The sequence below is a fragment of the Muntiacus reevesi genome, chromosome 3, assembly GCF_963930625.1.
Source record: "Muntiacus reevesi chromosome 3, mMunRee1.1, whole genome shotgun sequence".
NCBI lineage: Eukaryota > Metazoa > Chordata > Mammalia > Artiodactyla > Cervidae > Muntiacus > Muntiacus reevesi.
The window spans coordinates 391,054-410,304 of NC_089251.1; the positions used below are offsets into that span (position 1 = coordinate 391,054).

Sequence of the window (19,251 nt, forward strand, 5' to 3'; positions counted from 1 at the left end):
AATCATTGTGCCACCCAACTCCAGGGACGAGGCTCCAGGCCCAGTGTCACGTCTAAAGAGAGCACCCAAGCCCAGCTGGACCTGCACACTGTCTGCAGACCTGAGGATAAACGTCCTGAAGCGGAGGACAGCAGCTTCCCCACGATGTCTGGACCCGACCTGTGCACATTCATTTCAGCACAGCCCCTCACCTCATCCCCCTCCCTCCTTCCACGGAAGAACAACTCCCTCATTCGTACTTCCCAATCCCTGGAGAAAGGGGGCTTCCCTGGCAGCTCAGATGGTAAAGAATCCGTCTGCAAGGCAGGAGACCTGAGTTTGATCCCTGGGTTGGGAAAGCCCTCCAGGGAAGGGAATGGCTACTCACTCCAGTATTCCTGCCTGGAGAATCCCATGGACAGAGGAGCCTGGTGGGATACAGTCCATGGGGTTGCAAAGAGCTGGACATGATTGAATGACTAACACTTTCACTTTCTGGAGAAGGGGGCCACCTCTTGGATTGCCCGATTTGCCATCGGAAGCCTCAGCCCACCCAGTGAAGCAAGGACCCTTTGGTTCCCTCTCTAGGTAATTTCACTGGGGCTCTAGATGCTGCTGTCTGTCCAGACTGCTTCTTGGGCCCGTGTGGTACAGCTAGGGAGCCGAGCCCACCTAAGTGTATTCCTTGTTTCAATGTGACCTGACTCTGGAATGGGAAAACAAGATCTTCTGAATACCTGCATGGAAAGTTCTAGGGAGCTGCCCATGCGAGCTGAGTCACCTGTAGACTTGCTGACACATCGGCATATCTAAGTAACTTCCTGTTGTGTAACCACATCTCTGAGCCTCGGTGAAGCGATGTCAGTGCCTCTGACTGGTGAAGGAATCCCAGGCTCCATCACGCTTGGTGAAGCTTTGTGTCCGTGCACTCCTTGCGTGCACCTTCTTGTGTGGAAGTTTGGGGGAGAGCCACTATGCTCGGGGAGCCTCCTCTCTCGAGGCTGGAAAATGGCACGGTGCACCCGCTGTGTTCACTGTCCTGCTCTCCCCGCATGACTGAAGAGAAGCCTCACATGCATCCATCCCATTAAACCTCTGTAACTGCCTCAAGAATTTGCAGGAGGCCTAAGGACTGCAGGAGATCCAACCAGTCCATCCTAAAGGAGATCAGTCCTGGGTGTTCACCGGAAGGACTGATGTTGAAGCTGAAACTCCAATACTTTGGCCACCTGATGAGAAGAGCTGACTCACTGGAAAAGACCCTGATGCTGGGAGGGATTGGGGGCAGGAGAAGAAGGGGGAGGACAGAGGATAAGATGGTTGGATGGCATCACAGACTCAATGGTCATGGGTTTTGGTGGGCTTCGGGAGTTGGTGATGGACAGGGAGGCCTGGCGTGCTGCGATTCATGGGGTCGCAGAGTCAGACACGACTGAGCGACTTCAGTTTGAGTTTCCTTCTGTAGGGAGATCCTTCCTCCTATGGACAGGAGTGAGCACCAGCAAACACATGATCAGGAATTCCTCCCAGAAGCTAGGACTAGCCGACTCCAAGGCAGTCTCAGCTCAGCCACGGTCACTTAACCCATCGGCCACAGTGGTTTTAGATGAACACGTGCCTGTGATCACTATTTGCTGAGCAAGCACACTGGCTACAGCAGTATCACCTGGCAGCCCACTCTTCCAGGTGTGTCCAACCGGATGCCTGCAGGTCCGGCTCCCGGTTTAGAACCAGCTTGCAGACTGGGCGTCCCCGGGAGCCCCGGAGCTGGGAGGAGTATGGCCTTTCGCGACAGGACGTGCCCCCTCCCCATCCCTTCCCATTGGGGCCCAGGGTCTGCATGCTGGGTGGACAGGCCGGCCACTTCCCTCTGCCGGGAGGGACCCAATTCCCTCCTGGACAGACGGCTCACCGTCTGCAGCCGACCACCACGAAGAGTGTGGGTGAAGGGAAGGGCTCTTACCCTGGGGGACCCTCAGGGAGGGGCCTGTCAGGGGCTCTAGAGACATCAGCCCGTGGGCCTTGAGGTCTCAGGAGGGCAGGGGTCAGGCTGAGTGCAGAGGTGGGGTCTGAAGCCCCTGGTACAGCCCACTTCCCGTTGGCAGCACCCCCACCAGCCGCCCCCCTCGGCCCCCTTCTTGGGATGCTGCTGCGCCCCAGTTGCGTTCCAGGCCCCCTACCTCCTCCCAGTGGGCTGGTCCAGGCTGACCCTGTGCCCATCAAGGAACAGCACTGAAACCACCACACCTGGACCCCTTGGGAGCCCAGCATAGGAGCCCAGCATAGGAGGTGCCCCAAAGTTCAGCACTCACCGCCCCCTTCCCTAGGAGCCACCGAGGCTCCTGTAGTCCTGCTCCAGGAGGCCAGAGCCTGGAGGGCCTGGGGAGGAGCCGGGCTGGCAGGAGCCGGGCTGGCAGGCATGAGGCCCGGCCCCAGGCCTGGGACGCACTGTGGACCAGGGAGTCTGATGGAGCCCTATTAGAGGCTTCCCAGGAGTTCAGCACCCTGGAGCCGGTGGGGGCTGGGGGGGGGGGGGGGGGGGCGGCGGGCAGGACCTCCCACATGGGCCCACTGCCTATTGGGTCACCCTGAGAGGGCCCCTTCTAGCATTCAGTGGGCTCCCCTGGATCAGCTCATTGGGCGGAGCGCCCACCCAGCCCTTTCCTCTCGGGGAGCCCCTGGGCCCAAGAGGCCCTGAGTCCAGGTCGGCCCAGGCGGTCTGCCAGAGGAGAAGCGGCCAGGACTGCGGGGTGGGGTGGGGGGCGGTATGGCCACTGCGGGTGCTTTGGAGTCCTGCTCACACCCAGCTCCGAGGCGACCACTATGCCACCCTGGGGGCTGCTCGCCCTCTGTGACCATCCGACCGCTAGACCACAGGGACAGACGGCCCACTCCTAGGGTGTGGGCCCCGGGGGACACACTGGCATTGGAGATGCAGGCTGAGTTACGGACCAGCAGATGGCAGACGGGGGCTGAGGGACCTGGCACTGGCAGAAGAGGTCAGAACTGACCCGGCCTGGCCCTCCCACTCCAGGTCCCAGCGTGAGCCGGCGGCAGGCCGCGGACAGATTTATTCGGGCCTCACAGGCCGCAGCAAACCCGCAGTTCCCCCCCTCCAACGACTACGGCCACAAGGACTTCCCGTGGTGGCGCAGCGGGCAGCCGCGTCCAGGCGCACCTGCGCTACAAGAGGTTGACCGTGGCCACCACCTGCTTGCAGCCGGTGACGGCGAACTCGCGGCCGGCCACGCGGTAGTAGCTGAGCTGAGCGGCCAGCAGCTCGGCCCGGGCCTGCTCCGGGAAGAAGCCCTCCCCGGCCATCTCATCCCGGAAGCAGTTGACCACGTCCCGCTTGTCCAGCAGCAGGAAAGGCACGATGGCTGCGGCCTCCCACAGCGGATGCTGGCGGATCAGCAGCGCGCGCAGGCTGGCGCGCAGCTCCTCCTCGGCTGCGCGCAGCTCCTCAGGCCCGTCGGCGCGCCCCGAGCGGGACGCGTTCTGCAGCACGAAGCGCGTGACCTCAGCGCCGCCCGCGCCGCTGAGCAGCACGTAGACGGCGTTGTGGAAGCGCGGCGGCCGCTGCGGCTGAAGGAGGCCGTGCAGCTCGTCCAGCAGCGCCGGCGGCAGCAGCTCCGCGTCGTCCAGCACCAGGAGCGGGGTCTTCTCCTCCGCCTCGGCCCGCGCCAGCACGTCGGCCACGCGCCGCGCCAGCTCCTCGCGGCAGCCGGCGGCGGCGCGCGGCGCGGGACAGTGGTGGCGCGCGTGGTACTGCAGCACGAGTGCGCCGTCCTCCAGCACGGCGCGGAAGTGGCGCGCCAGCAGGCGGCCCACGTGGCTCTTGCCCACCCCGCTGGGCCCGTGCAGCGCCAGGAGCAGCGGGCGGCTGTGCACGTGCGTGGCCAGGTACTCCCGCAGCAGGGCCACGAGGCGGCCCGTGGCCGCCGGCTGCCCGAGCACGGCGCGCTGCAGCGTCTTCTCCAGCCCGTCGAGGTCATAGCGCAGCGCGTTGTCGTCCAGGTTCTCGATGGCGTTGAGCACCTGGAAGCCCACGATGGCCACGAGCAACAGCAGGCAGCGCTGGGCGCGGCTCTGGCGCTCGGCTCGCGGCCCGAACTTGCGCGAGGTCTCAGGGTAGAGCACCAGGCGGCTGCGCCGGCGGCGCTTCCGCGCGGGTCTCGAGGCCAGCTCGGCCGGCCCGTCGAAGGTGAAGAACTGCGGCTGCTCCCGGAGGACGCGCGGCGCCGCAGCCCCGGGGTCCGGCTCCACGGCCGGCGGGGTCGGCCGCCGCTTGCGCAGCAGGCGCACTTGGTGGCGCAGGCGGACGACGGCGCGCACCGGAGCGGTCACGCTCGGGCTGGGGGCGACCGGGGCCGCGGGCTCCGGGCTGGACTGGCCGCGGTCCATGGCGCAGGGGCGGTGCTTGGCATGCAGGTCGCCCTCCCTGCAACAGGAAGGCAGGGATGGTCTGCAGACTTCCGCCCGGCCGACTGGGACCCTCCCTCGGGATCTCACCCCCCTGCGAGGCCCCCGGAGGGCGGCCCGCTGCCCGGAGACCGGGACCTGCCTCTGCCCAGGAAGCGCCTCCCCGCGGGGCCCCAATGCAAATCTCTTGGGTCCTCGCATAAACAGCCTCGGGCCTTGAGGAAGTGACTGCGCGGGGTGGGGGTGGGGGGCGCAGTTTATCGGCCGGCAGACCGCCCGGGCTTCCTGGAGGAGGGGTTCGTGCCGGCCAGGCGCCAACTACGGGTAAAGCAGGGTCAAGGCCGGCCCCGCCCCTGCCGCAGCTCGCCTGCCGGGCGCCTAGAGGGGGCCAGGGCGAGCAGAGGTCCGAGCACCCCGGAGCTCGGAGGTGTCCCACACACGAACCCTGGGCTGGGGGTTGCGGGGGGATTTCTCTCCAGATTGGGCTCCAGCCCCGTTCCTGAGCTGAGCCCAGGCCTCCCAGCCCCAAACGAGGATCCTCCCAACATCCCTCCGGTGGACACACGAATGGAGGGGGTGTGGGGAGCCCCTAGAGATGGGTTGGGGTGGGGGCGTGAAAAGATGGACAGAAAGACAAAACTCGGAGGAGGGATAGTCCATGAGGAGACAGCTGGAGAAAGGTGGGGTGATGCCCCGGCCCACCCCGGTACCTACAGCTGCGTCAGGTCAGGCTCTCACTGGCCCCCAGACCCACACGCCTGCCCACGCCGGAGGCTGGGGCCTGCCACTCAGGAAGCCGACAGCACGGGCTTCTCTGCCTGGGTCAGGGTGGGGTGAGGGGCCTCACCGGGTCAGCGACACCTGCGGGTACCCTGGGAGCGTCCGGACTGGAGAAAGCCCTGGGGAGGTTTCCGCTTCTTTGCAAAGGAAGTGAGTCAGGGGTGCGGCGCGGGCGGGACTTCGGCTGGACTGCGGCGGCGGCGCTGGAGGGGAGGCCTGGCGGGCTTGGCCAGGTCCCCGGCCGGTGGGTCATCTACCCTCCTCAGCCCTGCAGCCCTCCCAGACCTCCTGACTCAGCCCAGCCCAGGACACCCCCAGGATGGACCTCCCCTCCCCTGGGGCCATGGACCTCAACCTCCCCAGGGACATCTCCTCCTGCACCTGACGCCCCAGGGCCCATGGTGAGGGGGATGGGTATGTCCAGGCGGCCTGTTCACAGGAGTGGAGGGGGTGGGGGGGTCCTCTCCCCCTTCTGCTCCCCCTAACCCAATCTGGGGGCCCCTCAAAATAAGGCTCATTTCTTTTTCCTCCCTCTCTTCTGCCAGGACCCCGGGCCTCATTGCCCCCACCCATCTCTGCCTTCGTCCCTTGTACCCCAGCCTAGAGCCCCGCCCCGATACAGGGCAGCTCACGCTGGGACAGGAGCCCTAGAACCGGGGAGAAAGCCCCACACTGGCTCCAGCCCTAGCGGGAGGGCAGATTCAGCAAGAACTTGGACCAAGAGTTGGCAGGTGGAGACTGGGTCCTTCCCCAGCCACCAGTGTCACGTGGCCCCACCCGAGCAGGATGGCCAGCCTGGGGCGCCCCCGGCTCCGGAGCTTGTGTCTGCAGGCCGCCCAGGGTGACTCTAACCAGAAGTGCCCCAAAACCCCCAAAACCACACTGGCTCTGAGCCCAGCTGTGTCCCACGGGCGCAGGCAGTCCTGAGCCCCCCGATCCTGTCCTGCCCGTGGCCCTTCATCCTCCCTGTCTTTCCTCCTGCACACGGGTCCCTCTGCCCAGCGTACCACCCCTCCCCTCTCCCTAGCTTCCCTCCACCTCCTTGCAAGACCTGCATTCAGGGAAGTATTGGTCATGGGCTGGGGGTTCTGTTGTCCCCAGAAGATGGGACCCCTGCCTGTCTGCGTGTCTGTGCCCTCAGGCAGCCTGAGAAGCCACGGCTGCTGCACCCCCCCACCCCCGCCTCGAACCTGCCCCTGCCACCCGCCTGCTGCCTCTGAGCTGAGCCAGGGGCCCAGGCACCCCTGCAGCGTCCCCCATGTGGCCCTCACTCAGGACAGGACAGAAGGGTGTTATCTGTTTAGGCCTCTCCTGGGCTGGGGTCCTTCGGGATCTTCAGGCTTTCTGCAGTTTCCACACTTCTGCCTGAGGGGAGGGCAGGGGCCTTGAAGGGCAGATGCAGAAAAAGATTGGGGAGGAGCGAGGAGCGTGGCCAGGCCTGTCCTCAACCAGTCAGCAGCTGCTTCTGCCAAATGCTGGTCTGCCAAACCTTCTGGGGTCCAGAGCCCCCCGACGGGGGTGAGGAGGGGGTACGGGGTGTGGCAGGAGTCAAGACAAGTGAGGCCTCAGAGGGCCTATGGCCCTCCCACTGCGGCCGTGTCAACAGTGAACCTGAGCCCTGGGCTAAGGCCTCTTGCCCCTGCACTCTCCCCCACCTCTAGGGGGACGTCTCCCCTTCACTCCTCACTCCAGCCCATGCCCCACCAACCCAGAATTCAGGTCCCTGTCTTTAACCTGGTCTCTGCAGACCCCTCACCTTGCTGCCCACCGCGACCCCTCTGCCAGTCCAGTGGGGCGCTGAGGTTCCCAAACTGCTGGCCTGGAGGTGGGCAGAGCCCCCACCTCTCACGTGCTCCTCTCCTCCCTGAGTTCCCGCATGGACGCTCCCTTCCTCAGACCAGACCTCCCAGCCCCCGGCCTCCCACTGCCCTGCCTGGTCCAGCCTCAGGACCCCCGCCTCCCTCACAACCCTGAAGGTCCCTGAGCTCCGCTGCGCCCTCCCACCCGCCCACTTGGGCCTCCTCCTTCCTGCAGCCGCCCACCCACACCCGTCCTTACAGCTCGTGCCCTCTACCCGCCAAGCCCCCACCCACACTCTTGTCCGGCCCCTGGTCCCCCCGTCCGGGCAGGAGCCTGGCCCCGCTGACCTGTCTGTCCGCTGACCTCTGTCCACACTGCCCGCGAGCCTCAGGTGGGTCACGTGGGCCCTGCCCAGGCACTCGCCCCTCCCCAGGCCCAGCTCCTTCCCCTCCCTCCTCAGCCCCACCCCATCCGTCCTGATTTCCTGCTCAGGACCTGGCTCCCTGCTTCCTGGAAGAAAAGCAGCAGCCGGAAGGGATCCCCTGTGCCCTCAGCTCAGACCTGCCTCCTCCCTGAGAACCCTGTGCTGATGAGGGGTGGTGCCTGGCACAGCCCCCTCACCGGCTCAGTGACACCCCAGCCCGTCCCTCCCACGCCCCTTCCCCTGTTCACACATTAGACACCCAGGCTGCTCCTGACCACTGATGTCTAGGCCCCCAGGCCTCACCTCCCCGTCACCATCTGGACCAGCGCCTCTCTGCCCCGCAGAGCGCACCTGTCAACATCACAGTGACCTCCACACAGCCTGACCCTCAGCAACTGGGTCCCCCCAGGGCCGACCGTCTCGAGTCCTGTGGCCCCCAGCACCGCCAGGCCCAGGCCCCGCCATCCACGGCCGCTGTCCCTGAGGGGCCAGGTGTCACGGCCATCCCCACGGAGACAGAACCATGCAAGGAAAGCTCTTACTGGCCCGCACTGCCGCCAAGCCTGGGTGTGCACAGAAGCCGATCGGCTGCTGGATTTACCAAAACACCTTTTATTTACAAAAGTGAAGTCGCAACTATGAGCAACAGCTCACCCTCACCCGGCCGTGCGCTCCAAGGGTAAACCAAGGCAGCGGGGGCGGGGCTGGGTTTTCCCCCGTCTGCAGACGCCCCTGCCAGAAAATTGTGTGATTCTGCCAATCTGTGACAATCATCCTGGCCTGCCCTCTTCCCCGTGGGCCTCAGGCCCCGCCCCACCCCTGAGAAAACAGGTGGCTTTTTCCCAGTCCCAGCTACTGCTTGTCTGTCTACCCACAGCAGTGGAAACCCCTGACTCGACGACGAACAAGCAGGCAGCTTTCCACGGTATGGGAGTGGGAGGGGGCGGCAAGGCCTGGAGCAGGGCCGGGGCACAGAGCTGGCCAGGGACCTGGGAGCAGCAGGGGCGTGTGCCCCTCACACAGGAGGTGAACGCCTCCCAGGGCCCAGTTCAGGGCATGGCTGAGGTGCAGAGCAGGGGTGCCCTGCCCACAGGAGGCCCCAGGAACGGCCAAACCACCTCCAGGAGAGGGTCTGTGGGGCAGGACCGTGGAGCCCCCACTCCAGGCCGACCAGGGCCACACCCCCAGAAGGGGCCCTGCCCGCCCTGAGCGGCCCCAAGCAGAGCCTCAGAGCACAGCCGGGGCAGGCACAGCCGGCAGGGGCAGCTCCAGGGCTGGTGTCTCCGGGACTTGGGCTGGGCTGGGCTTCCGGTGGTCCAACTGCTCCAGCTTCTCTCCAAGTTGGGAGTACAGCTCCTTCACCGCCTCTCCACTCTGTGGGGCAGGCCCAGGGCACGTGTGTGTGCCTGCACGCCCACACACACAGACCAGCGCGGGGATACACACACCCGTGCACAGGGTCGGGCCAGCACAGGCAGCGCGGCCCAAGGGCGCAGGCGGGTGTGGGGGGCGCACCTGGCCAGTGGGCTCCAGAGCCTTCTGCAGCGCCTCCAGCTTGGACGGGGCCACCCGGTGGTGCAGGTGCAGCAGGAGCCGCAGGACGTGCCGCTGCACGCTCTCCTTCCTGGGGGAGGAGCCGGCGGGCTGCAAGCGGCCCAGAGCCCCCGCCCCCGCCCAGCTGTGCGCCTTACCGAGGCCCCGCCCCCGACCCAGAGGCCCCGCCCCCGCCCTCCACCCCCAACCCAGAGGCCCCGCCCCCGAGCCAGAGGGCCCACCCCCGTCCCCACCCCACCCCTCTCCCCGGGCGGGAGGAAGGCACCTTGGGGAGGCGGTGAGGAGGAAGCCGTCGAAGAGGCTGCTGCAGAAGTCCTCCAGGGCGAACTCGTCGGCCAGCAGGGCTAGGCTGCCCGTGAGCAGGTGCAGGAAAATGTCCCCGAACGCCAGGTCGCCGAAGGTCTCCACTGCAAGCGCAGCAGGTGTCCCCCAGCTGCCCCCACCTCCCAGGCCGGGCCTGAGATGGAACCGACCCAGGCAGGCAGGCAAGTGCTGGGGGGGCCTGGGGGCCTGGGCCTAACTGGGGGCGGGTCCCAGGGCGAGGTGGGGAGGGGACAAGATCCTGTCGTGGGGTTCTGCCCAGCGTCCAAGGGGATCGGGGTGAAGTGGACTCCAGCACACACACAAGTGCCAAGGCGGGCAGCCCCTCGAGCCCACCAGACTGTGGCACTCGAGGGGAGAGAACGGAGCAAACGGGCCTTCTTTTAAAAGCCAGGGCCGTCCCTCCAACTAATAAAAAAAAAAAAAAAAAAAGCCAGGGCCGTCAAACCCCGGGAGACAGACGGTGAAGGTAACTACCACCACGTCACCCTGTCACCGGGAGCTGTGACCTTGGAAACACGGGCACTGCTGAGACACAGGGCCCCCAGCTGGGCGGGAGACGCAGCCCCCCACCGCACCCGCCACAGCTGACGGAGTTCTCCGCAGCCTCGCCCGGCTCACACAACACTGAGGCAGGCGCACGGTCAGTGTACCAAGGGACGCGGCCAGCCAAGCCCCAGCCAGGGAACAGGTGCCCGGGTTCCCCCGACAAGCCCCACGTAGCCCTGCAGACCCCAAGACTTGAGGGGCAGCAGGAGAAGTGAGCTGAGGGAAGGCCCCTGTCTGACTCCTAAACTGAACAGACCATCTGCACGAAAACATTACACAACAACAAGGGAAACTGGCAGGGCCTGGACCCCGACTAACCGCGATGCAGTCACGGCTTTAAGACTCCACCTTCCATCAAGACACCTGCTGGGCTGTTCCGACCTGGTCTGCTGGGCTCTGGCTGTGTCCAGCCCGTCACTGAGGGGACGGAAGCCACATACAGCCCCCTGCAGGTGGGCAGTGGGCCGTGGGCCCTGGGCTTCACTAGCCTGCACTGGAGTTCATAAAAAACTCCCACCAAAAAAACGTTTAAAAGCAAAGAGAATTTTTTAAAACCGACAGCCATCTTTACTAGAACCTTGCAGTAACAACAAAGCAGCTTCCTCTCCAGAACGTGATTAGAAACCCGCCCAGTGGGTGGGATTAGGCCTGCACCCGGCCCACCAGGTGGTCAATGCTGACACCCCCGCCTCCAGGACACCCATGTCTACACACGTGGTTCAACCAGACAGACACAAAAGTTCCCAAGTGAGCAGGAAGAACGCGGTTAACCCAAGTTTCTAGAACTATGCTCCTAGAAGTCCCCCAGCAGAGAACTCCCCCCTCCCCAGAGAACTCCACATGCTGACACTAGAGCCAGCAAACTCGCCCCCCACCCCAGGGGTATGGGGCCGAAGGGGAGAGATGGTCCGGCGGACCCCTTAGGAGAGGGAGGTGGCTGGTGAGAGTGCCAGGTCAGAGCCAAAGACACGAGAACGGGAGAAGCTGGACAGATGAACTGTGACGGGGCCATAGCCAATGACAGGGTTTCTGGAAGCTGGACGGGACAAGAAGGGTCTTTTCCGGGGCCTCCGAGAGGAGCAAGCCCCACCCACACCAGCTTTGGCTTTGAGAGACCCACTGTAGACATCTGGCTCCCAGAAGCCTAAGAGTTAATTAAGTTCCTGTTCACCAGTTAGGTGGTGGCTGTATAGAAACTAATACCCCCAATAGACAGCCTCCTCCATAAAGAAAAGCCTGGAAACTGGCACCATCATCAGACCTGTCAATGACCCACGTGCACACTGAGCGAGCAGCGTCACACCCTCTCCACGAAGCCGCAACGCCCCAACAGAACTGAGCCAGCAGAGGCCCTGGGCCTGTTGTGGGGTGGGCAGGCTGGGTGCCCCCGACCGGCGCCCACGCTGCGACTCAGCCTGCAGCTGGCTCCTGAAGGGGCCCCCAGATGCCCCCCGGTCTTCCTGGCTTGCAGGATCCCTCCAAGCATGCAGAGCAAGGTTGCCAGGGGAAGTGGCCTCTCCGCCACCTTGGTGGGGAGCGCTCTCGCCCTGGTCTGAGGAGTTGGGAGGCTCCGGGCCCCTTGCCCGTTAGGGAAAGGGAACACCGGCTCTTCGGGAACATGGGTTGTGGCGAGGGCAGAGAGCGTCTGGGAAGGACGGGCTGTGTCCTGCCGCCCGCACACTCACCGAGCCCCGGCAGCAGGCGCAGCAGCGCGTTCTTGTTCCTCTGCTTGGTGATGTGCAGCACGTAGTACAGCCCCACCTCGCAGGCCATGCGCTGCTCCTGCAGGAACCTGCGCCCCAGCGCCGTCAGCCCCCCGAGGGAGCCGGGAGCCAGGGCCCTCCCCCGCCACGCCCGCAGCCGTACTTGGTGAAGCTCTCCGGCAGCGTGTTTGGGTACGTGACCGGGGCCTTTTCCTCGGCTGGGAGCTTCTGATCCACGTTGAAGGTGTGGTCGTCCACCACGAAGGACATGAGCATGGGCAGGAACCTGGTGACCAGCTCCACCTCCTGGGGCGCAGGCCCGAGAGCTGTCGCACACTGTGCCCACCCCCAACCCGCCCTCTGACCACCCCCGTCGCGGGCCCTGCACCCCCAAGCCCCGCCCTGCCCCCAAGCCCCTCATGAAGGAGCCCGCCTAACCCTGTTACCATCTTGGGCTCCTTGAAGACCTGGCTGTCGATCATGTCCCACGCGCCCTGGCCCAGTGCCAGGAGCCGGAGCAGCAAGAGGAGGTCCGGGCTGTCCTGCAGGGAAATGCAGGCCTCAGTGGGCTCGCCCAGTGTCCTGCCCTGACCGCACATACCCAGGGCTCAGGCCCAACTGCCCTCTGCCTGGAGGGAGCATGGGCTCACCCCAGGGCCACGCCCCGACTGCGGCGGGGCAGCTGGCCGGGTGCACTCACCCTGGGGAGCACCTCCTGGCCCACCAGCTCCTGCAGGTGCCTGACGGTGCTCAGAGACAGGGTGTTGATGGCGAAGGGGTCACACAGGATCATGGACAGGTCCCTGTGACGACACGCCCACAGCGTCAGTAAGGGAGGCTCCCGGCCCGTGGAGTCACCGGCCTGGGAGCCAGCCCTTCCTGCAGACCAAGCCACCCCACTGTGGCCCACTTTCTAAAAGCTCGTGGTTCACAACTTTTCCTTAACATACCCGATAAACTGAAAAACCACCAGCTTTTTAAAAGTTAAGGTCCCATCTTGGTCGAGATCCTGACCCAGGCTCCATAAATTCATTCAGGTTCCCTCAAGCCCAATCCCAGACAGAAGCTGGGACAGGGCCCACCCAGACAGCACCTTGCCGGTGGCCAGGCCGCCACCTCTGGACGCAGCAGGCCCAGTCGAGGTGCCCAGCGCGGCCGGGACGCCACAGCCTCACCCCGGCAGCCGAGCCTCTGTCGCGGGCACGGGCACCAACTGGTCCCCCTAAAAACGCACGGGAGGCAACGCCACTCCTGACGGCAGGCTCGGACAGGCGCCCACACTGAGCGGACCCTCACCCCAGGACTTGCTCCTGCCCCTTCTTCACTCCGTCGAGGAAGCCCTGGAGCTCGCGGGCCCTCTTGCTGTCCACGAACCGCTCTCGGATGCAAGCGTCCAGGCACCAGGTGAACTGCGGGGAGAAGGCAGGGTCAGGACTCAGCCAGAGACCGCGCCTCCGGGCAGCTTTCCCCGTTGCCTGAGCATCCAAGCCTGGGGTGGGCACCAGGATCCCCACCTCGTGTCGCCAGGGCCCCGCTCGGTGCGAAGAACAGGCCCGCACAAAGCAAACAGGCCCAAGGACCCACACCCCACAGGCCCGGCGGCGCAAGAGAGAGGCCACTGCATTTTGTTCTGAAACGGGCCTTCCCGGGGTTCCCACTGCACGGTGGGCAGTGCCGGCTCAGAGTGTAACGCCACGAAGCCCCTAGGGACGCCGTGGGGGGGGGTCACACCGCGTCCACGTCAGGACGGGGCAGTGTGGAAAGCCCTGTTCCAAAACAAGGAGCTCACCACAAGGGCTCTGGAGCGGGGGAGACAGACCCCGGGGAGAGCAGGGCGGGGGGGCAGGGGGGTGGGGGGGCTTGGGGTCAGGGGCTCTGATACTGGGCCCCCCCACTGAGGGCAGGGGCCCCACCTTGTGGCAGGGGTCCACGGAGCAGATGTCGCCCACGTCCAGGTCGTGCAGGGACATGAGCAGCTCGGCGCGCAGCGTGCAGTAGTGCACGTTGCGGGTGCGCAGGAAGAGCGTGCGCAGGAACTGCAGGACCATGTCATAGAGCTTCACGTTGCGCCCCACCATCCGCGTCAGCCTCTGCACCACCTGCCGGGACGCCAGGCCTCACAGCCCGCCCGCCCCCGCCCCCGCCCCGTGGGGCTGGGCTCCTCTCTCACAGGACATCGGCTCACGCTGGGGGCAACGTCTCTGATTTGGAGGACGGTGAGCCGTCAGGCCCCGAGGCTCCTCCGAGGGTGTCAGCTTTGGCCCCAGACGCCACATCGGTTGGGCCTGCTGCAGCCACCCCGCTCCTGCCTTCTCTCTGTGACTGACATGTGACATCTAATGTGTGGGGTCCACCCCGTGGGAGCCTGAGTACCCTAGGAGGTGCCCTGACCCGTGGGGTCACTGAAGGGTCCAGGCACCCGTGGCAGTGAGTCAGTGTCCAAAAAACACTTGTTGCACAAGAAACAAATCAGACCCAGACATGGGGAGACCCCGGGGCTGAGAGCAGACAGAGGTGGCCGAAAAGGCCAGCCAAGCCACCCAGCACGAAGCACACAGAAAAGACCAACAAGATCCACACATAGGGACGGTGCTGCGATGCCCCCGGCCAGCCCCGCAGATGGTCCCAGGCCTCCAACAGCAGACAGGCCGGCGTTCACGGGGGCGGGAAGGGGCTGGCCAGGGGGGCCCGCACACAGCCCCGCCCCGCCTCACCTCACCCTGGCGCCTGGTTTTGGGGGAAGGGCTGAAAAAGTTGTGCAGGACAGAGAGCTCCGTGCTGAAGAGCGCGCTCTCCTTCTCTACGATGTACTGCTTCAGCAGCGGGGAGACCTCGTCACCGAAGAGCGCCTGGTTGTCCTGCCAGATCTGCCGCTTCACCTCCACCGCGCAGGCCCGGTACAGCTCCTTGTCGGCCATCACCAGCTTCAGCTTCTTCTCAGGAACCTACATAACCCATAAGCCACCGTCAGCAGCACCCTGCTCCGGCGGTTTCCCTCAAGACAACTAGCAGGCCTCAGCCCCCCCATGGCAGAGACCACATCCAGTCCAGCGCAACTGACAGTGACAGCTGGGACCGGGCCCCCAGGCCGTGGCACAGGCAGCAACCACAGACAGCTTTTTCCCAGAAGGGGCTCCACACCCCGGAGCTCACACCAAGCTTCAGTGTCTGCTCGGCTCAGGGAGAAGCCAGCGCAGGGAGCCGTGCTCCGAAGCCATCCTTCCCAGGACAGGGAGTTCCAGAACGCTCCCCAGAGGGAGCCGGCCGGGCAGCTGTTACCTTGGGCAAGTGTTTCATCACGCACATCACCACTGGCTGCAGAGACGGCATCTTCACCAGAGAAAAGCTCTTCTCCAGGAGGTCCTCCAGTTTCTTATACCTGGGAAAACTCACATTGCTGAGGAAGCAGCACAAAACCAAGAAGGAAACAGCCACCTGCGGGTCCCCAGGCCGGTGGTGTCACGGGCGGCTCCCTTTTCAGGAAGGATGTGTAGCCACGGGGAGGTGAGCGCTGCTGACTGGGGGTTCCTGGCTGGGGAGGGGGCTGCCTGTCTCACTGACCTTTCCTCGGCCTTCCCCTCTGAAGCGATGGCGGACACACGCTCCAGCAGCTTGTCCCGAAGCTCATCAAAAACCGACTGGTGGAACTCCAGCCGCGGCGTCCCGTGCAGGTCCAAGAAAGGCAAGGCAGACTGCAGGGAGGGCAGCAGCACGCCGTTTTCTGTCTAAGGAAGCAGAGGTCGGCGTTGCTTCCTCGGGGCGGCAAGAGAGACCTCAGCCGCACCCGCTCGTGGTCAGGCACCCCGGCTGCCCCGAGCGCGCGAGGAGGCAGGCAGAAGGGTGTCCGCGCCGCGCCGGCTGTAGCAGCTGAGGCTGGGAGCCGCCCGCCGGCCGAAGCGGCCCGAGCTCGGCGTGTCCGGCCACTCCGGGCCGCGGAGCAGACGGATACGCCCACTTCACACGCGCGCCCGCGCCCGGCCCCTCGCGCAGCCTCACCTGGAACTGCTCGATGGCCTTGAGAGGCTCCGTGCAGTTGGTTAGCGTCTCCTTCAGGTCCTCGCCGTTGGCCACTCCCAGATCCTGCAGCCCCGCAAACAGGGCCGAGGCCCCGGTCCCCACCCGGCCCGGCGCCCCATCCCCACCGCGCTCCCCCGGCGCTGCCGCGCTCGCCACGGGCCCTGCAGCGGTCCTCTCGCCCGGGCCTCGGGGGCCGCCCGCGCTCCGCTCCCCGGCGCCCTCCAGCTCGGCCAGGTCCCTCCCGCAGCGCCGCTCCGCTCTCCCCGCAGCCGCCCACTTCCGCTTCGCGCAGCCAGGTCCGCCCGCCAACTGGCTCCCCGGAAACGCCGCCGCCGTCGCACAGGGGTTCCCGGGGAGGAGCGCCGCGTCCCGCGACCGGCAGAGACAGAGCGCGAAGGCGGTGGCCGGATGACGCATGGATCGCTGCCTAAGCCCCGCCCACCGCCCCGCCCCGCCCAGCCAGGCCCCGCCCCGTCCCCTTGCGCGGCCCCGCCCAGCCTCCCGGGGCCAGCTTCCCCTCGCCGGGTAGAAGGCGGTTCGCGGGCGGGCCCCTGGGAAGCGAACCCGAGAGCAGGGCTGGAACACCGGGGACCGGTGCCACCGGTGGATTGGCCTGCTTCAGTAGATTCAGAACTGATACTTTAGGCGAGTGCGTTTGACTTAAGATATTTTTGGCCGCGCGCCGGGGACTTGAACCCTCCTCCCCCTGCAGTGGAACTGTGGAGTCTTAATCACTGTACCGCCAAGTGCATTTTATTCGTTTTAATATTTATTTGGCTGTGCCGCGTCTTTGCGGCTCGCGGGATCTGCATTTTAGTAATCATGAAAAATCCTTTTGCCGCCCTCAGCGCCAGCCAGCTGCAGGACCCTCTCATCCGGGAGCTTGCTTTCCTCCCTGCCCAACCCGGAGAAGCTCACGCCACGGAACTGTCGCAAAGACCAGACTCTAATGGGAAGTGCCTCAAAGGAGGAAGTGCGTAGCAGAGACCTGGCACACAGTGGCAGTGTGACAGAGATGGCTGTCCTCTCACTGCCCTGAGCGTCTAATCCCCTGACTAACCCAAAGTGCCAGGCCCTCAGGCTGAGGTCCAGCCCCACTCAACAGCCCACCTTGCAACACAAGAAGCCCATACAGGGCCCCTAGCGCCCTGACCTTGGGCCAGACTCGAAAGGCCAGGGCTCCACAGCTCTGGTCAGCCCAGGGCCCAGTGCCCATGGCCTGCCGTCCCACTGTTCTGAGTCCTGGGGTGCTGAGGCTTGGCCGCCAGCTGGCTCAGCCCTGGAGGAGGGTCCAGTGCACAGCACTCACCCTCCCTTGCCCTTGGCCTCCCTGCGGAAAGGGATGATGCCAGCACCGTGGGAGGAGCTTTCGTGGTACCTGTTGAAAGGGTTGAGCTTGGACAGAAGAAACAGAGGAGGGGGTCTGGCCGAGGGCTTGGGGGACACGGGGAAGGCCCCTGGAGGAACTGGTGCAGTGACAGGAGTCACCGCAAGTTGCAGGAGGCCCCTGCAGGGAGGCAATCTTGGGGCCGACCCCTGTGCAGGAGGGCGGGTTGATGGCTGGCGATGAGGAGCTCATGCCAGGCTGCGGCTGTGGGCGAGGCAGGGCCTCACGGTGAAGCCCAGGGCGTCTGTTGGCCGCAGCCTGGCCTGCACGACTCTGGCTGAGCTCACAGGGTCTTTGGGCAGCTGCAGGGAGATGTGGAGCCAGGCCTTAACAAGCAGGTCCTCTGGGCCTTACCTGGCTGGGGAGCAGGCTGACCACTCAGGATGGCAGCTGACTGTCCCCCACCTCCACCCCAGCAGTTGACTCCTCAGCTCAGCTAGCAGGCCGACCCTTGGGGAGTCTGGCAGCTGGACCCCTCCACTGGCTGGCACAGCTAGGTGGGGGCATTCGCACAGCCCACAGGGCCCCATCCCACCCTGCACCAGGCCAGGCAGGCTCAGGCTGCCACCCCAGCCACCCTAGAGAAGAGAGCCTGGCCAGGGCACAGCAGACGTGACAGGTCAGCCGCAGGCCACGTCTGCAGGACGGCTCGGGGGGAGGGCCAGCGGTCAGCAAGCACACAGAACTCGGACGAACCAGCAGCACCTCGGTATATAGCGAGGGGGTGGGCCCGCCTCGTCCGCAGCTCAGAGGGGCTCGCTGGTCGGGAGGGTGGATCAGAGGGGCTCAGAGGCAGAAGGCCAGGCCGGGGGGCACTGAGTTCCAGAGGGAGGCTCAGCAAGGCCCCCGGGGGCGGGGTTTCATGTGCTAACCCGGCAGGCTGGGCGCACCCCGCGGGCTCTAGAGCGCACAGAATGGGCCAGTGTCGTGGCGCTTGGGCCTCCGCACACCTTGGATGACCACCCCGGGTGCCGAGGGGAGCCGTGACCTGTAGCGGTCCTCCACGTTGTAGGCGGCCGGGCCTGGGGTGCAGGCTGCAGAGGGGAGGCGGGTGCAGTCACCGTGCCCACCTGTGCTGGCCAGGCCCAGCCCTCCCGCCCCCCGCCTGCACCCCCTTACAGGAGCCCACCCAGGAGGCCAGCAGGGGCGAGCGGCCCATGGAGAAGGCGGGTGGGCACGGGCCCTTCAGACGGCAGCCGGGAAGGATGTTGTAGGTGCTGGGGCCAGGGCCCGTCTTGTCCCCTGTGGGCGGAGGGGCCTGCAGGAGGGGCTGGGCCCGGGGTCCTGTGCCCCAAGCCTGCAGCACCCCCTGGCGGGCTCGGGCCTCAGGTGGCCTGGAGGCAGGGCGGCCCCTGAAGCTGAAGGCTGGGCCCGCAGGCGGGCTGGGCAGCTGGTAGTCTGCAGGCGATGGCCACTGTGGGGAGATGCGGCTGCTGCAGGCCCGCCCCTCGGGTTGGCCCACCCTGCCCAGGACCTGCCGGGCTGGCCCCCACCTTCTGCTCTTGATTGAAGTCAGCTTTCTGAGTGAAGGGGCTTTCACTCTGGAACCACACAGTCTGCCACGCCCTGCGACCACCACCCTCTGCAGTGGGGACAGGGTCACAGGGGTGCCGGTGGCCAGGGCCCCTCTCCAGGTGAGAGGGCAGGCGGTGGGGGTGCGGGGAGGGGCACGCACCGTGGGTGGGGTGCCTGCGGCCGATGGTGAAGTGGGGGTGTGGGGAGGACTCTCTCACCGACGCGTCTGGCACCTGGTACTTGGTGGGGCCGGGAACATGCAGGTCGGTCATGATGGGAGGGCGTTGCTCCAGCACTGGCGGAACAAGCCCTGGGTCTGGGTCCTCCCAGCAGCCCCTGCCCACCCCTGCCTGCTCCCCCGACCGGCCCGGGGCTGGGGAGCCTGAGCCCTCACTCACACAGCTCCCTCAGGTTCCGAGTAAGGGGCTCCTGGAGGGGGCTGGTTTGCGTCCTGAGCCCCACCTGGAGCTCCTGCACCGCTGGGGGCCACATCTCCCCCCAGGAGGCCCCCAGCGCTGGTTCCAGGCCTGACGACGGCCCAGCAGCATGAAGCCTGCGAGAGACATGAGCAGCCACCATCCACCCGGCCGGAGGGCCGCCCCTGGCTGCTGCCCCCCAGCCAGCCCACCGCACGGGCATTACTGGGAAGTCACAGGTGACTTCTGCTTCAGGGAGCCATGGGTCCAGTGTCTGCCTCCATTGATGTGAAAACTTGCCCGGAATTTCACCGCCTTCTGGTCAAAATTCATTATCAGGGTCTCTGGCTCCCCTCCCCTAGGGGCATCACAGGGGTCTGTGAC

At 65.7% G+C, this 19,251-nt stretch overlaps 3 protein-coding genes across 5 annotated transcripts; all 3 read right to left on the reverse strand.

Moving 5' to 3' along the window:
- Positions 1-2,652: 2,652 nt before the first annotated feature.
- TOR4A (torsin family 4 member A) lies at positions 2,653-7,360 on the reverse strand. 3 transcript variants are annotated; one of them, XM_065927068.1, is made up of 3 exons: positions 7,329-7,345; positions 5,116-5,300; positions 2,653-4,420 (listed from the first exon to the last, which is right to left on the reverse strand). In XM_065927068.1, exon 3 carries the CDS (start codon positions 4,381-4,383, stop codon positions 3,163-3,165), a length of 1,221 nt encoding a protein of 406 aa, XP_065783140.1. In that variant the 5' UTR covers positions 4,384-4,420; positions 5,116-5,300; positions 7,329-7,345; the 3' UTR covers positions 2,653-3,162. The 3 variants fall into 3 exon arrangements, with proteins under 3 accessions (XP_065783140.1, XP_065783142.1, XP_065783141.1); XM_065927070.1 differs by lacking the exon at positions 5,116-5,300 and having other exon boundaries at positions 7,329-7,360; XM_065927069.1 differs by lacking the exon at positions 7,329-7,345 and having other exon boundaries at positions 5,112-5,564.
- A 637-nt stretch (positions 7,361-7,997) lies between these two features.
- Positions 7,998-15,966, reverse strand: NELFB (negative elongation factor complex member B). The gene is made up of 13 exons (XM_065927407.1): positions 15,529-15,966; positions 15,094-15,257; positions 14,812-14,911; positions 14,247-14,477; positions 13,446-13,631; positions 12,829-12,941; positions 12,233-12,335; positions 11,979-12,074; positions 11,696-11,838; positions 11,515-11,621; positions 9,225-9,366; positions 8,921-9,029; positions 7,998-8,779 (listed from the first exon to the last, which is right to left on the reverse strand). Exons 1-13 carry the CDS (start codon positions 15,964-15,966, stop codon positions 8,633-8,635), a joined length of 2,079 nt encoding a protein of 692 aa, XP_065783479.1. The 3' UTR covers positions 7,998-8,632.
- A 1,870-nt stretch (positions 15,967-17,836) lies between these two features.
- Positions 17,837-19,200, reverse strand: STPG3 (sperm-tail PG-rich repeat containing 3). The gene is made up of 6 exons (XM_065927071.1): positions 19,094-19,200; positions 18,850-19,004; positions 18,612-18,746; positions 18,430-18,518; positions 18,056-18,350; positions 17,837-17,970 (listed from the first exon to the last, which is right to left on the reverse strand). The coding sequence occupies exons 1-6, from the start codon at positions 19,198-19,200 to the stop codon at positions 17,837-17,839; spliced, it is 915 nt and encodes a 304-aa protein (XP_065783143.1).
- Between the last annotated feature and the right edge of the window lie 51 nt (positions 19,201-19,251).

Bases quoted from the DNA above. Each gene is read 5' to 3' on its own strand.
- NELFB (XM_065927407.1), bottom strand. From the start codon at position 15,966: ATGCGTCATCCGGCCACCGCCTTCGCGCTCTGTCTCTGCCGGTCGCGG. The intron at 15,258-15,528 runs GTGAGGCTGCGC...CTGCTTCCTTAG, and splicing joins AGGCCATCGAGCAGTTCCAG to ACAGAAAACGGCGTGCTGCT. The intron at 14,478-14,811 runs GTAACAGCTGCC...TGGGTTATGTAG, and splicing joins TGATGAAACACTTGCCCAAG to GTTCCTGAGAAGAAGCTGAA.
- TOR4A (XM_065927070.1), bottom strand. From the start codon at position 4,383: ATGGACCGCGGCCAGTCCAGCCCGGAGCCCGCGGCCCCGGTCGCCCCC.
- STPG3 (XM_065927071.1), bottom strand. From the start codon at position 19,200: ATGAATTTTGACCAGAAGGCGGTGAAATTCCGGGCAAGTTTTCACATC. The intron at 18,519-18,611 runs GTGCGTGCCCCT...TCCCCACTGCAG, and splicing joins CCGCAGGCACCCCACCCACG to AGGGTGGTGGTCGCAGGGCG. The intron at 18,351-18,429 runs GTGGGGGCCAGC...ATCTCCCCACAG, and splicing joins ACTTCAATCAAGAGCAGAAG to TGGCCATCGCCTGCAGACTA.